A 14,176-nucleotide genomic window follows, 5' to 3' on the forward strand; every position below is an offset into this window, starting at 1 on the left:
TCAAGATAGCTTCTGGAGAGGCAACCAAGAAGTCCTGGGGAACTGGTGAAATGACTCAGCCATAAAAGTCTTATGACCTGAACTGGATCCCTGGAATCCACGCATGAAAGACACATGTGGTAGCACGCATCTCTAATCCCAGAACTTCTATAGTGAGACAGGACGAGGAGAGAGGAGGATCACCCCAAATCCAAGGACCAGCCATCCTGATGTGCGTAGGACAGCAGAAATAGCAAGAGACATCCTGTTTCAACAAGGTGGAAGGAGTGAACCAACTCCCGAAAGCTATCTTCTGACCTCCACATGCACACACTGATACTAAATAAAAAGGAACAACAACAACAACAAAACCCTAAATAACTAAAAATAACTAAATAACTGAAAAAAATAACAAAAATAACTAATTATGGGGGCAGAGATCAGATCTCACAAAGCTAGGCACATAGTAGGTGCCAATAAGCCCCTATGAGCAGAAATGGTGAGTTAATGTCCTTGACTGAACTTTGAACCCTTGAGGGCAGGGTCACTGGCTGCTCCCCTGTTTTGTGGCGTGAATAAGCACAGAAGTCCTTGAGATCTCAAAGCTAATATTATGGAGGGATCCTGGTTGCATTGTGAACACACTAGTTCATACATTGTCTAATAGATTACAAAGTGGGTCTGCTGATTTCCCTCAGAGTGGTAAGGAATGGGGCCCTCAGAGAGCCTAAGTGACCTGACAGTTGGTCTGTAGATGGTCAGAGATGGAACCAAGTTGCTCTCTGTCCAAAGCTTTAGGAAAAATTATTATTATTATTATTATTATTATTATTATTATTATGTGTGTCTGTGTGTATGCCATGTGTGTGCAGGTACCCACAGAGACCAGAAGAAGGTATCATATCAGAGCTAGAGTCATAGGAGGTTGTGAGCTGCGGTACACAGATTCTGAAAACCAAACCCTGGTCCTCTGGAAGAGAAGCAGTTTCTCATAACTGTGGAGGCAGATCTCCGCACCTTCCCTAAGGCTTTTAAGCAATTAACTCGTGTGCTCTTGCAAAAAACCCATGGGAAGGACTGTGCTCCTGAGGCCTCTGATGGCCAAAGAGAGCAGAACTTGGTGACCCTTGTGTTCAGAACACAAACATCAAGCCCATCCCTACCCCGTGGAAGCAACAGGCATGCTAGCAAGCCCAATAGCTCGAAAAGCTTAGCCTCACATGGTCTGGGAGCATGGCCTTGGGTGAGGTGGGAGGATGGGGAGGATCTCCCGGTGATCCAAAGGGAGGAGCATCCCTTCCTGCACTTTAAGGTGCCATGTAATTTCCCAGAGGTAGTCTCCTTTTGGGGGACACTGCCCCGGACCCATAGATCTCTTTCTGCGCTCTTACTTTTCTAGGGATCCTGTCTCTGCTATTCCTAGCATGAGCACTGTCCTCTTCCCAGAGAGCCCTGGCCATCATGCTGTTACACATCATGAGCGGCCAAAAGTAGGCAGATGCATCTGTTTAGACATGGTGTCCTGGGACCCTGTGTTACTCCTAAGAAGGAAGAAAGGAGAAAATAAATCATCAAGTAAGGAGAATGCTGGCTAGAAAGGACAGAAGGAGGGGGGAAGTGAAAAATAAAAAGGCTTGGTCTCTGCAAATTGAAGTTGTTCACATAAAACTTTTTTTACAATGTGCTTCTGGCACCAGACCCTGCAGATGCCACGGTGTTAATGGGACGACAAGAAGAAAGTGGCATGTTCAAGATGCCTCTCAGACCACATGCAGAGCACATGCTCAGTCATAGCTGGCCTACTCAGCTCCATGGCTGCAGGCTTGCCTGCCCCTGACCACACTGAGACCCCCTCCACTCCCTACTCAGGGCTCTTTAGCAGAAACAAAGCTCAACAGAACTTCCTGGCCTTTTTTTTTTTTTTTCCGGCAACCAGAATAACCTTGACAGAGGACACGGATGCCCATCACTTTTCCCAGAGAGCCAAACTTAGGCTGCTGAAGAGAAGACTGGGTGTCAGTGCTATTCTAGATAGTTCTGAATGCAGCCACCATCAACGCAGATGCCCTGATCCCACCTGGATTCAGGATTCTTCTAGACAGGAATGAGTTGGCCTGTAGCCATTGTAATTCTTAGAGGGTAGGAACAATGGCTTGAGAACACAAGGTGGAGGAGAGGGACAGGGCAGAGCCTCAGCTCACCTTCCTGTTTTAATGTTTGGTTCTCATGAAGCCTCTTCTTTATGTGTAATACAAAGTGTCTCAAAGTGACCTACACAGAGCCACCAGACACGGCCGTGGGGCATACATCATTCTTTTACCCCTCAGGCCAAAATGCTGTTAAGCGATAATTTGAAATTCACCTTAGCCCTTGGGGGTTCGTTAAAGTGCTTGGAAACAGATAAGAGAGAAAGACATAGCTTGATGGCAATGTCCCAAAGGATCCCCACTTCTGGACAAACGGGACAATGGAGATACAGGGTAAAAGTGTTTTCTGATCTCGGCTGTCATACTTACAGGAATGCTTAGGCTGGTTGAAGTTGAGAAGCAAAGTCCAGCACATTTTGAAAGCCTGCACATGTGTTTGTAATATGATGCTTACAGGTGAGCAGTGACTACGGCTGGGCAGCATGGTCTAACACTCTAGATGGCCCCAGAAACTAAGTCATCCTCTGGGCTTCACACAATGGGATCACTCCAGGTTTTTTTTTTTTAAATGTTCTCAGTAGGGACATGGGATCAGAAATTAGGATCCTTCTGGGGTAGAGAGGACCCTACTGGGGACCAGTGGTGAGGGAGACATGCCTGTCTCTCTTTTCTGAGGGCATGAGTGGTCCAGTGCTGAGAGGACACAGGCAAGTGGAGGATCACATGTGACAGCCTCCCACCCTCACCACCGCCAGAGCCAGGCACTGGGGACTGTCATTCTATCTGAACTTGTGTAAAAGGGTGGTGGCGGCGGCATGGCCCTTCCTCAGTCCTGATGAGAAGTCATTAGGGGTATCCCCATCTCAAGTGGAAGAAACAAAGGCTCAGAGAACTACAGTAACTTGTTGGAGGTCCCACTGCCTGTGAGTCGTGTCTGATGCTAGTGTCCCTCCAGAGTAAGCATTTGTCATTGTTAACTGCACCATAGCCTCATCCAATGCATTGTTTTCTTCCATCTTCCCAGCACAACTATACACTAAGCCTCTACTGTGTACCTGGTGCCTTGAGGGACAAACCTGAGCCACTGCGGGATTGTAACACAACAGGGACGATCCTTGGTTTCAAAAGACCCCAGAAGAGGAGAGAATGGCTGCATCCAGATGTCAGAAAAGGGAAGCCACCTGAATGCCCACGGGAGCGAGGGCACACTTGGGTAATGCTCAGGGTGGTGACTGTGCTTAGATGCTCCACCAGAGGTCAGTGTTGAGGCATAAATGATAGCTCACAGCTTTAATGACAAGAGATTTGGGGGGAGTCTCTCTGCCTAGAAACAGCTGCTGAAAAGAGAGGCTCTGTGAGAGACAAGAGATAGGACAGGCCTGGGTCCCTGTAGCATGCACCACAGGAACCTATGGGCCCCACTGCCTTGTTGCCATATTTCTGGTCCAAAGGACCATGCCGGGAAGGGTTTCACTTTTCCAGTGCCTCCTGGAAGCTTCTGGATACCAGGTCCCCTAGACCACTGTCTGGGAGGATCTTGGCTCCAATGCTCATAACCCTGGGCTAGGCATAGGTGGAACGCCCTTTGACCTCCCAACAAAGAATTGAACCCCCAGACTACACATTCAATAGGGTTTTCAGAGAGCAAAGTTGCCCCAATTTTTCACTCTAGCTGGCTATCAGGTCAGGTCAGGAGGAGGACCATGGAATTTTACACACTGCATTTCGGAAGCCATTGGCTGGACAAGACAGTTTATTTATTTATTTATTTATTTATTTATTTATTTATTTATTTGTGGGGAGGATAAAGTGGGCAGGAGATGAGTATCTTTCCAAACCATAAGCATACATTCAGTCTTCAAATGTACAGAGACAAGGCAAGGCAAGGCATGGTAAGCAGGCCTGTGATCCTAGCCCTTGTGAGGCAGAGATGGAGGGAGCAAGAGTGCTGGGCTAGCCTGGAGTGTAGGTCAGTACCCCTCTCAAAAGGAAAGGACAATGTACTTAGACCCTCTGCTAACCTCCAGGTGCAATGACATAGGCTCAGTACCAGCTCTATATCCTTCCTTCTGAGGCTATAAGAGCGTGAAAAAGACCAAGGGATGCGCTTTAGGATGCCACAGTGTGGCTGAAGCCACCTCACGGCTTCTATGTAGGAACCAGAGTCGTTTCAGCATTGTTAAAGAGTTTAAAGAATAGAGTTAGGAACACGCGTTTAATCCCAGCAACAGAACCAAAAAATCTGATCACAGGGGTCTTTCCTGAGACTGATACTCCAACCAAGGACTATGCATGCAGATAACCTAAGACCCCTGCACAGATGTAGCCTATGGCAGTTCAGCATCCAAGTGGGTTCCATTGTAATAGGAACAGGGACTGTCTCTGACATGAACTGATTGGCCTGCTCTTTAATTACCTCCCCCTGAGGGGGAAGCAGCATTACCAGGCCACAGAAGAAGACAATGCAGCCACTCCTGATGAGACCTAATTGACTAGGATCAGAAGGAAGGAAAAGAAGACCTCCCCTAACAGTGGACTTGGGGAGGGGCATACATGCAGAGGGTGGAGGAAGGGAGATTTTGGGACGGGAGGAGAGAGGGAACTACAGGGGCGGGGTGGATACAAAGTGAGTAAAGTGTAATTAATAGAAAAAAAGTCAGATCTGTATGAGGCCTCTCATACGGAGTTGAATCTCAAGTCTCAGGCATCACTTCTTCAGATCAAACTTAAATAGGATTCCTCATTTAGTAGAGGAGGGAATATGGGCCAAGGTGAAGGGAGAGAGAGGTGAGAGCATGAAATGCTTCCTGGAAGAGGAGGCATTTTCAGAGCATCTTAAATGTGGAAAATAATTGACCAAGTTCAGGGATGGTGTCCAAGCTGAGAACAGCCCCAGCTGAGGCTGGGGTGAGACTCAAATAGCCACTGGTGAGAAGACAGACTAGGGGTTTAAGGACATGGCAATGGCCAGCAGGGGCCATGGTCCATGGAAAAGACAAGATCCTGACCCTGAATCAGCCAAATCATGGTGATGGTAATAAGAAAAACACCTCAGGAGTCACTTACAAATAGGGAAACTGAGGCCCTGAGGTGTTTGACCTCTTGCTCATCTTCCTCTGCTTCTAAAAATATCTGTGCATGTGTGTGTGCATGCTTGTGCATGTGTGTGAAGCACACACACACAAAGGCAGAAACTGGAAGACATGACTACAGCTCCCAAACCATACAGTACCCACAACCAAAGAATCTCCTCCCACGGACAAGAACCCTGAGTTCTGGTCTCACGCATGCCAGTACAGCTTGCATTAACACAGGGCTTTGTGAAAAGGGCTTCTATATACATCATGGCTAACATATTGTTGCCTAGCCCCCTGGATTGGGCAAGGCGGGGCTGGCTCTTGTCCCTGGGCTGTTAATTCTCACCTTCTCCTAACCTCTGTCCAGTTCAGCCTGGAACACAGGCACAGTGGGCCTTTATGTCTACTTCCCAGACAGGGACCCTGAAGCTGAGGCTATCACAGGACCTGTAAAAGCTGAGCTCCTGACCCTTTGTTTGGTACCAAGTCTAAAAGTCACTGCTTGTTGCCTAAGCCACTTAGCAACTGGTTCAGGTCCCCGTCCGACGTTCCCTGGCTCTGTGCAGCAGGCATCTCCAAGAACCAAGGTGCCCTTGGCCACCCTTTCCTGTCCATTCTCCCCATATACAATCTGCCTAGCCCCTACCAGCCCTGGCCTACCTTTACGAGTCACTGCAATGCCTCACTTGAGTACCTATGGTGTACTAGCATAGCCATTGATGGACCAGTAGGAGGCTTGCTAGATGAAGACAAAATCTAGCTTGAGCCAGGCCTTTGGAGGGCACAGCATGTGCAAAGGCCCAGGGTCGGGGAGCCCAGGTGGCTTGGGAATTGAGAGATGTTAAATTTTATAAGAGTACAGGGTATGAACAAAGGATGACCTTCCATGGGGTAAGGCCAGTGCCGTTCCAGTTGGGTAACATGATCCCTTTTACCAGTCAAGGATAAGATCTAAGGGGATGTCTGTAGGCCTACTTGGGGCATGTGAGGAAGGCTTCTTGGAGGTGTCCCAAGTAGGTGCCATGGAATGGACAAGGCTGGGATGGAAGAACAAGTAGCAATTCAGGGAGTCTACCATTCTGCTAAAGACAGAACGGGTTAAAGTTTAGCTTGCTCTAAACACTCTGTCCTACTAGGTCACTCTGAGCTCTCTAGCCCTGGGGAGGCTCTCAGCCCCCTTTCCTTCTCTTCATTCACAGACTGGAGGCAGAGTCCCTGGAGGAGCCCTGGAGTCTGGGCTCTGGCCCCCTCACACCCTTCCCCCAGCAGATCTGCAACGGTGGAAGGTGGAAATCTCGCCTGGACTTGCCTCTGGATCCCAGACTGGTGGGCGGGCCAAGATCAAATCGCATCCCTGGAATGTTCATTATCCGCTTTCAGAGGCCCACTTTCTCCTTCTTCCACCTCCCTCCTCCCTCTAGCCTTCTTCGCCTTTCAGTGGATGGAAAGGAGGAAGAGAAAGAGGAGGAAGTGAGGGGAGGATGTAGAGGGGGGACTGGGGGAGCACTGGCTGATGAATGTCAGGATGTCAGCACTAGAGTATCGAACGGGTTATCTCACCCCTTGTTTTTAAAGCTGAATTATCAGGAGTTCTTCTCCCATGATGGTGCCCTGTTTTCTCAACCATCTACCACAGACTCAATGCAGGCACCCCAGTTTTCCAACAGAACAAGCAAGTGGATGAGCTGTGAGGCCTACAGTCCGAAAGAAGTAGCTGTTGCCCCTGGCTCAGGCTTTTGAGACACACATAACCATACAGCATCCTCAGTAACATTGTCACCATGGCTATTATCATCACCGTCACCAGAATTACCATCAGTACCATAATTATCACCACCACCATCATCTTCACTATTTCTATTGTCACCACCAGGTGTATCATTACTTCACCATCGTCCCAAGTAGAATTATCACCAGTGGCTCTGTCGTCACCATTACCTTCATTAGCACGATCTTCACCATCATCATTACCAGCAGTAGCATCACCCCACCAGTCTTCCTTTCTCTTTCACAGTCCCCTGGAGTGCTTACCAACTTTGTTCTCATGGCTGGAGACCTGGCTAACAGGCCTTAGAAGATTCCCTGCACTGAACCTGTAAGAGCGGACACTTCACTTCCCTGCTCTGCACACACACGGTACTGAGGCCAGCCCCCTTAGTGCCTGTAGTCCTGGACTCGAGGCCTGCCTGAAGCCTGGGCTTCCACTTGCTTGGGCTCCAGCGCTGCTGCTAGGACAATGGGCTTCTGCAGGCCCCATGTGTTCTTTCTCTTTCCTGTCCCTTCTTCTTCATCCTCCCACCATCCCCAGAATCTAGTGTGAACACTTAAAGGCACACGGGCCCTTAGGGACAATACTGCATCAGGGATGCTTTCCCTGAAGATATTAGGCTTCTAAGCCTGGCTTAGAACCCTCCAAAATACTCCCCACCCTCACTGAATGCCAAACCTTTGTGTCCATTTGGCAGCCACAGACAGAATTTTCTAGTAGTTATATCAAACTGAATCAGAAGCAGGTGAAATTGGCTTCAATTATATGTTTTGTTGAACCAAAAGCACAGCCTAAACATATCCTGCCAACAGGAAGAGTCAGGGTAGGAATTAAAGAGTCTGTCTCTGTGAGGTCTGCCATCTAAGGCACCGCTCAGCAAGGTTAAGAGTTTGGCTGCAGTGCAGGGGCCCAGTGGCCCAATACAGGAGCTGCAATGGGCAGTAAAGGTCTGGGGCATGGCACAACCTTGTCTTCCCAGTGGGCAGTGCTCCAATGTGTTGGTCTATATCCAGGCTAAAACTGTGTGCTGAGTGGGCCACCTATCTTGCTGTGGCTGTTAATCAGGGCATCCAGAGTTTGCTGATCATAAGAACTCATATGCCAAAGCCTAACTCTGAGAGCTTAACAGTCACCATCCCAGCCCTGAGTGGCTCCTATGGCTGTGGTAGCCTGGTTGTGACTGTGGCTCCTTCTCTGCTCTCAGTGGAGCCCCATCGAGGACAGATTCTTGAAGTCCCTGGGAGATGGTGGGGGCACTTCAGCAGTTTTGAAAGCTGGCTTCTGCGCCATATCCCTCCCAGGCTTGGCAGTTTCCCAGCTCAGTGGTCACAGGCAGAGTTATCAGTAAACCCTGTGTTGTGTGGTGTGTGGGTTTACCAAAAGACCGGAGGACTGCCCAGCCCACATGTGGGGCTCATGTCAGTGAAGATTAGTATGGGACAGCCCTCCTTTGTCTCAACCCTGGATAAATGCTATGCCCAGGTGGGCAGACTGACTCTCAGCAGCCTCCCTACAGCATTCTGGTGGGGCTCAGTCAGGCATAGGGTTAAAGATAATGTAGGGCTCAGATCTGGGGTGGAGGTGGGAGGAGCTGCTGACTCACCACTGCACAGTGTCTAGGTATGTGGAGACTGTCTGTGGATCATGCTTGCTTTCTCATTTAGAGGAAGGATTTCATCACATGCCTATATGGTCCTGGTTCTGGGAAGAGAGAATGAGTTTACATTCCCTACCCAAACAATGAGTCCCCCCCTCACCTCTCTTTTTTCCTATCTCCCTCACCCCTCCCCTTCTCTGTTTCTCTCTCTCTCTGTCCCTCTATGTCTCTGTCTCTCTGTCTCCCTGTCTGTCTCTGTCTCTATGTCTCTGTCTCTCTGTCTGTGTCTCGCTGTCTCTCTCACACAGGAACAGGGAGAGAAGATTCAGCCAGTCTCAGACCCTGCATCCCAACCTGGATGACATTACCTTATCCCTTCTCATCTCTCATCCTAACATGTGGGTGGCTGTCTCCAGCCTGCAAGCACTGCTGGGGTCTAGCCTACATGTGTGCCACTTCTGCACATTTACTCAGAGCATCAGAAGGTGACTACCTATTGTCATCTCCATGGACTGTTAGCTGTGTGTCCTGGGCAATTTACCTAATGTCTATGAGGCTCGGTGAATGTTGGTGGTACTCTGGCAAGCCTTCTATCTCTGCACAGGCATGGCACATGGGTGGGTATTACTGCGTACAAGTCCTTGGGAAGGTTCATATACCCTATGACTTTCCTTTTTAGCAGGTGGGCATTTAACACTTGTCCAAGAAAAAGAAGAGATGAAAAAACTGTTCTGCACACAGAGTGTCAACCACACACTGCCATAGGTGCTAGCCTTTGCATCTGTGCCCAGGACCTGCCTCCCGCACTTTGGATGCCCCCCCTCTCCAGCTGTCCTTTCCCTCCTGCAACAGCCCATTGAGCTAGGGGCACCCCAGACAGCTCCTTCCTCCCAGCCCTCTTCCTCAAAGTCTTCTTGGCAATCCTCAGTTCCCACATACTTTTCCTTCCATATGGCCAATGTGTGTCATTCTTTCCATGCCCCCCACCTCCGCCTCCGGCCCCTGGCTGGACTTGAACTCTCTTTCTGTATTAGTTCTGGAGGATGCCATGTGTGGGATTTGGTCACAAAGCCAGGAACTGTCCTCTAAGCACAAACCAGCTCTGTACCATTAAGGGTACTGTGTCAGTGGATAGGGGCTTTGAGGATACCCTGGGAACTCAGACCTTTGTGCAAAGAGGCCCTGAATCCCCCAAGAATATGGCATGGACAGCGTGGGAGCCTTTGCTGAGAGAACTCCTTACTGCTGCTGCTGCCAGATCCCTCTGGACTCTGGCTCTCTCTGCTGAGGTCCCCTGAAAAACTCTGATTCTTTCCCCCACTGTCCCTCAATCCTGGTTGTTCTGGTGGCAGGTGAGCAGGCTCCGGAGCCTGGTGCTCTCACACTGACTCTGACTGTTCTCTCACCAATTCTCCATCCACACCCTGCCCTCCCTGGCCCAGCCCCCTGCAGGCATATAGCTGGTCACATCTAGTCCTGAGGCAGAGGTGGGCCTAGTTCCTTCCTTCCTGGGATCTAGGATTAGGAACTGTTGGGAGGATGGGTGGTTGAGGATGTGCCAGCAAAGATCCGAGTGTGACCCAGGTCACTTACTCATCCCAACCTTGGGCAAGTCCTCTGCTTCTGGCCACCCTTTGTGAACAGAGCTGTTTTTTGTTTTGTTTCGGTTTTGGTATAGGGTCAGGTGCTGTAACCAACAGGCATCATGCAAGGGCTGGAGGACTTGGAGACACACTGGACAGGTTCATTCTCTGCAAGCAACACCTCAAGGTGCCTGTTACCCAGTCCCAGCCAGGTCTAGTTCTGACCTTCAGTGGAAAAGTCTGAGCCTGTGTGCCCATAGGCAGGTAGCTGAACCCTGACTCCAAGTCTCCTCAGCCTCGAATACATTTAAGCCCCAAAGAAGTCCTTGGTGTAACTCAGTGTCGGCCGCGAATGCGTATTAACCCTCAAAGAAGTCCTTGGTGTAACTCAGTGTTGGTAGCCTTACAACTTCCACAGTCCGGGCTCCCGTGTGGGACCCCAGACTCAGTAACTGCCCCGTGGCTCACCCTACTGCCCCAAGCTGCCTCCCTTCTGCTCAGCCACCCACCTCACTGCCCCTAGCAGCCTGCCTTCTTGCCCAGCCACCCCTGCCTGCTCCAGCAGGCTTCACTGCTCTGCCACGTGTCTCCTTGCTTGCCTCTTGAGAGTGCAGACTGCTGTCCCTCCGTCCAGGACCCAGGTGGGAGAGAGGCCCCCAGACGCTTTCTGGAAACGGCAGGACAGGAACATATTCACAGGACAAACCACTGAGCTCAAGGTGGGAACCTTGCAACTCAAAAACACTCGAACCCTGCTTGCTCATCTGTGACTTGCTAAAAGCTGGCGTGTTCTTCCCCAGCACTGCTCCTGGTGGGAGCTCGGAGGCTCAGTGTCCTGGGACTTTCAAATTTACAGTCTCTGGATGCTTCCAACGACCCCCTCATTGTATGCTGCTCTGAATGGGTATATGATCCACCCAAGATCACAGGGCCAGTTCAGGGTGCGCATCCCCAAGCCCCTGTTTTGTTGAGCGAATAGTAAAAGCAGGCTGGCTCTCTTGAGGGGTGCGCCTTCCGCCCCACTTTGCCACCTTCTTCTGATTCAAGCGGACCTCTCCTCTCCTCTGTGTTCACCATTCCAACCCATCTTGTCTTGACCCCCACTCCCCACCCCAGCACCCCAGTCCCTTGTCCTCAGCACCAGGTGGGAAGGGATCAGGTCCCCTCACTGATCCCTTCCAGGCAGGACTCACCGTGGCCAGGACGTTGCCCGCCACCAGGACTGCCACGGCTGCCAGCGTCCAGGGCAGGAGCCACCTCATGCCTGGAAGTCAGCGTCACAGGAGCTACGGCTCAGCCGAGATGCGGATGCCTCTCCAGGGAGCTGGGCCAGGACTGGGCTGGCCCATCAGAGCAGGGGAGAGCCTTCCTCAGCCCCTGAGGGGGTTTGTCAAAGCGACATCTGACGTCAGGCCAGCAGACTAGCCCTGCATTTTCCTCTAAAAAAAACTTTTCCTGCTTCTCTCTCTCTCTCTCTTTTTCTTCCCTCTGTCCCCACCTCCAGCCTAGCTTGGCCAGCCTCCTTGCTCTGACAGCTCTTAAAGGGAAAGTCCCAGAACTGACTCTACATGGGGAGGTGAATTCTCATGCAGCATCCTTTATGTTCCAGGGGGGGACCCAGGTCTCAGGGCAGGAGGAAGGAGACAAGAGGGTGTGTACTGGAGGTGGGGATGCTGGGGACAGTGTGGGGGCTCTGTGGGGGAGGTCTTCTGTCTCCCTGCACTCTTCTTATAGGCTAGCCTTTCTTCACTGTCTCTCCCACCTCTGACTCAGAGGCAATCAAAAAAGGTTCTTCCTCCACCCAGAAATGAAAAGAATTTACCACTGACATGCCTGGAGGTGTGAGCTATCATCAGGGTCTACGCTATTTCTCAAAGCCATGGACACTGGTAGCAGTTCCTTTGCCAGCTAGCTTCTCTGCCAGGGCTCCTCAGTCCCTCAGCCTGTCTTTAGTATCTTTGAATATTTCTTATTCCTGGTGGGTTGGAGCTCCTGGCCTTGGTCCTTTGCCCCAGTCGAAGAAATCCCATATTTGCATGACAAAGAGCCAGGGGAAGAGAATCTTCTGAGGGTCCAGATATACCTCAGGGAGCCCTAGCATCTCCCCATGGACACCATTTAGGCTCCTGTCTCAGGTTCCCTTCTGGACTCTCTGTTCCTGCATCTTAGAGAGACCAGAGTGGTCCTCAGCTTGTTACTATGGAAAATGTGGGTCATCTCCTGGCTACTGCCAGCCAATGCCTGCCCAGGGCTCCTCTCTCCCTCTCTCAAGATTCCCCTGTCTGGCACCCATGACACCTGCTCACAGCTGCCTGTCGCCTACTGAGTGGGAAGGTTCCATTCTATGCACAAAGCACTCCCTTTCCTGGCAGCTTGTTAATGGGTGATGCTGTCGTTTTGGAGCAGCAGAGGCTGTACTCACAGAAATCATTTGTAATCACCATAGACATGACCCCCAAAAGGTGACTCTGATGATTTATTTAGTCAGTCACTCAGATTGGGCCTCTGAGCCAATTCTAGCCACTGATATGTAAGACTAAGTCTAAAAGGGACCTCATTTCTTAAGAAAAAAGACATCTCTAAACATCTTCTCTCTGGTGTGTAAATGTGATGGCTGAAGCTGGAGCAACCTTTTTGGTTTAAGAACAAGGCTTAGACTGATGAAAAGGTCTGGGTTCCTGGGACTTCATCTTTTTATTGATCCAAACATGAGATGAATCAGCAGCTCATGTCCTTAGTCATAGATATTCAGGTACTTTGTTCTTTGGAGCCAATTCATATTAACTGATATTTGAGAAATAAAGGGATTTATATATGTAAAATGCAACGGAGGGCAGGTGTGTGGAACCATGAAACTAACCACCTCAACAGCTTATGGTTTTCTTCTCCTTGACTCTTGCAATTGGTTCTGTAGCTGGAACTTTGCAAAGCCAGTGTGCTAGCAGATGACACTAAGAGGACTTTCCCCAAGTACTGGGAACCAGTGAATTGTTTATGGACATTTGATAGATAGCAGGCATGGGCATGTCCTGTGCCCGGGCCACCTCATAACTGCTTCTGTACTGTGGTCAGGCAGAACAAACTCAGAGGCTCTGGGCAACTCCAAGGCTTACTGCATCAGAGTTTCTGAAACTAGAGTCTTCTTGTCACGCACAGGGTCAAACACAGATTTCCCAGGCCGCCTGGACCAGCCTCAGCCCCTCAGGATGCCACATCTCCAGCCTGCCAAGCTGAACCCAAAGAATACCAATGCTGTGGCTGCTTCTTCTCATCCCTAGGGACAGTACAGCTCTGCACCCTCCAGCTGGGATGATTGGCTGGCTCATGTTCCCATCAATTTCTCAGCACCCGTTCCTTAGAAAAACATGTTCACTGAAATGTTCTTTCTTTGGGGAAATTGAGGCCCAGAGAACAGATGGCACCAAGATGGCATGCAACTTAGTGTAAACAGAAAGCATTTGCCTAAATATAAATTCTGGTACCGAGTCCTGGGTATAAGTAGGGTTGTGACTTAGGTCAATGGCAACCGTCACAGTCTCCTTCAATCTGTGCTCCCACCACATTCTCCAACTGCTTCATCCCTAGTATATGGCTCCTGTTGGCTGCCCCAGTGTCCGTCAGGTGAAACTCTCAGATCTTTACCCATCTTGTTCCTCTAACGGAAGGCCCTGACATACCTTCAGTTCCTGAGGTAGAAGAACTAGACAGACTCTCATCTTTCAGGAGCTTCTCAGGACATGGGACTCGGGACTCATCCTTTGGCTGTCATCATAGCTGATGTCATTCCCACGTGACTGATGGATGGATCAGTACTGCCTGAAGAGAACTGGCTTGAATTCCTGCCTCCTGACCCTTTCAACTGGGTGGCTATGGAGAACTCGCCTGAGTTCTCTGTGCTTTGGCTTTCTTCTTGTGGCTCTTGTCACTGAGAAAGTAATGGTGTGTGTGTGTGTGTGTGTGTGTGTGTGTGTTGGGGTTGCAGGAAAGCATAACACAGAGCATGTGCTCAGTAGGCCCCTCCCCCA

General features: G+C 50.1%; 1 protein-coding gene across 3 annotated transcripts in view; it reads right to left on the reverse strand.

Annotated features, from left to right (window-relative positions):
• Ccn4 (cellular communication network factor 4) overlaps nt 1-11,739 on the reverse strand; it is a 31,140-nt gene extending 19,401 nt beyond the window's left edge. For 2 of the 3 annotated variants that reach the window (XM_021658719.2, XM_021658718.2), the window contains exon 1: nt 11,345-11,739. In XM_021658719.2, the coding sequence (XP_021514394.1) occupies nt 11,345-11,413 (69 nt within the window). In that variant the 5' untranslated portion in view covers nt 11,414-11,739. The remainder of the gene's footprint in view (nt 1-11,344) is intronic. The other variant, XM_021658717.2, reaches the window with a different exon arrangement.
• Nucleotides 11,740-14,176: the final 2,437 nt, after the last annotated feature.

Source organism: Meriones unguiculatus, chromosome 8, assembly GCF_030254825.1.
Source record: "Meriones unguiculatus strain TT.TT164.6M chromosome 8, Bangor_MerUng_6.1, whole genome shotgun sequence".
NCBI lineage: Eukaryota > Metazoa > Chordata > Mammalia > Rodentia > Muridae > Meriones > Meriones unguiculatus.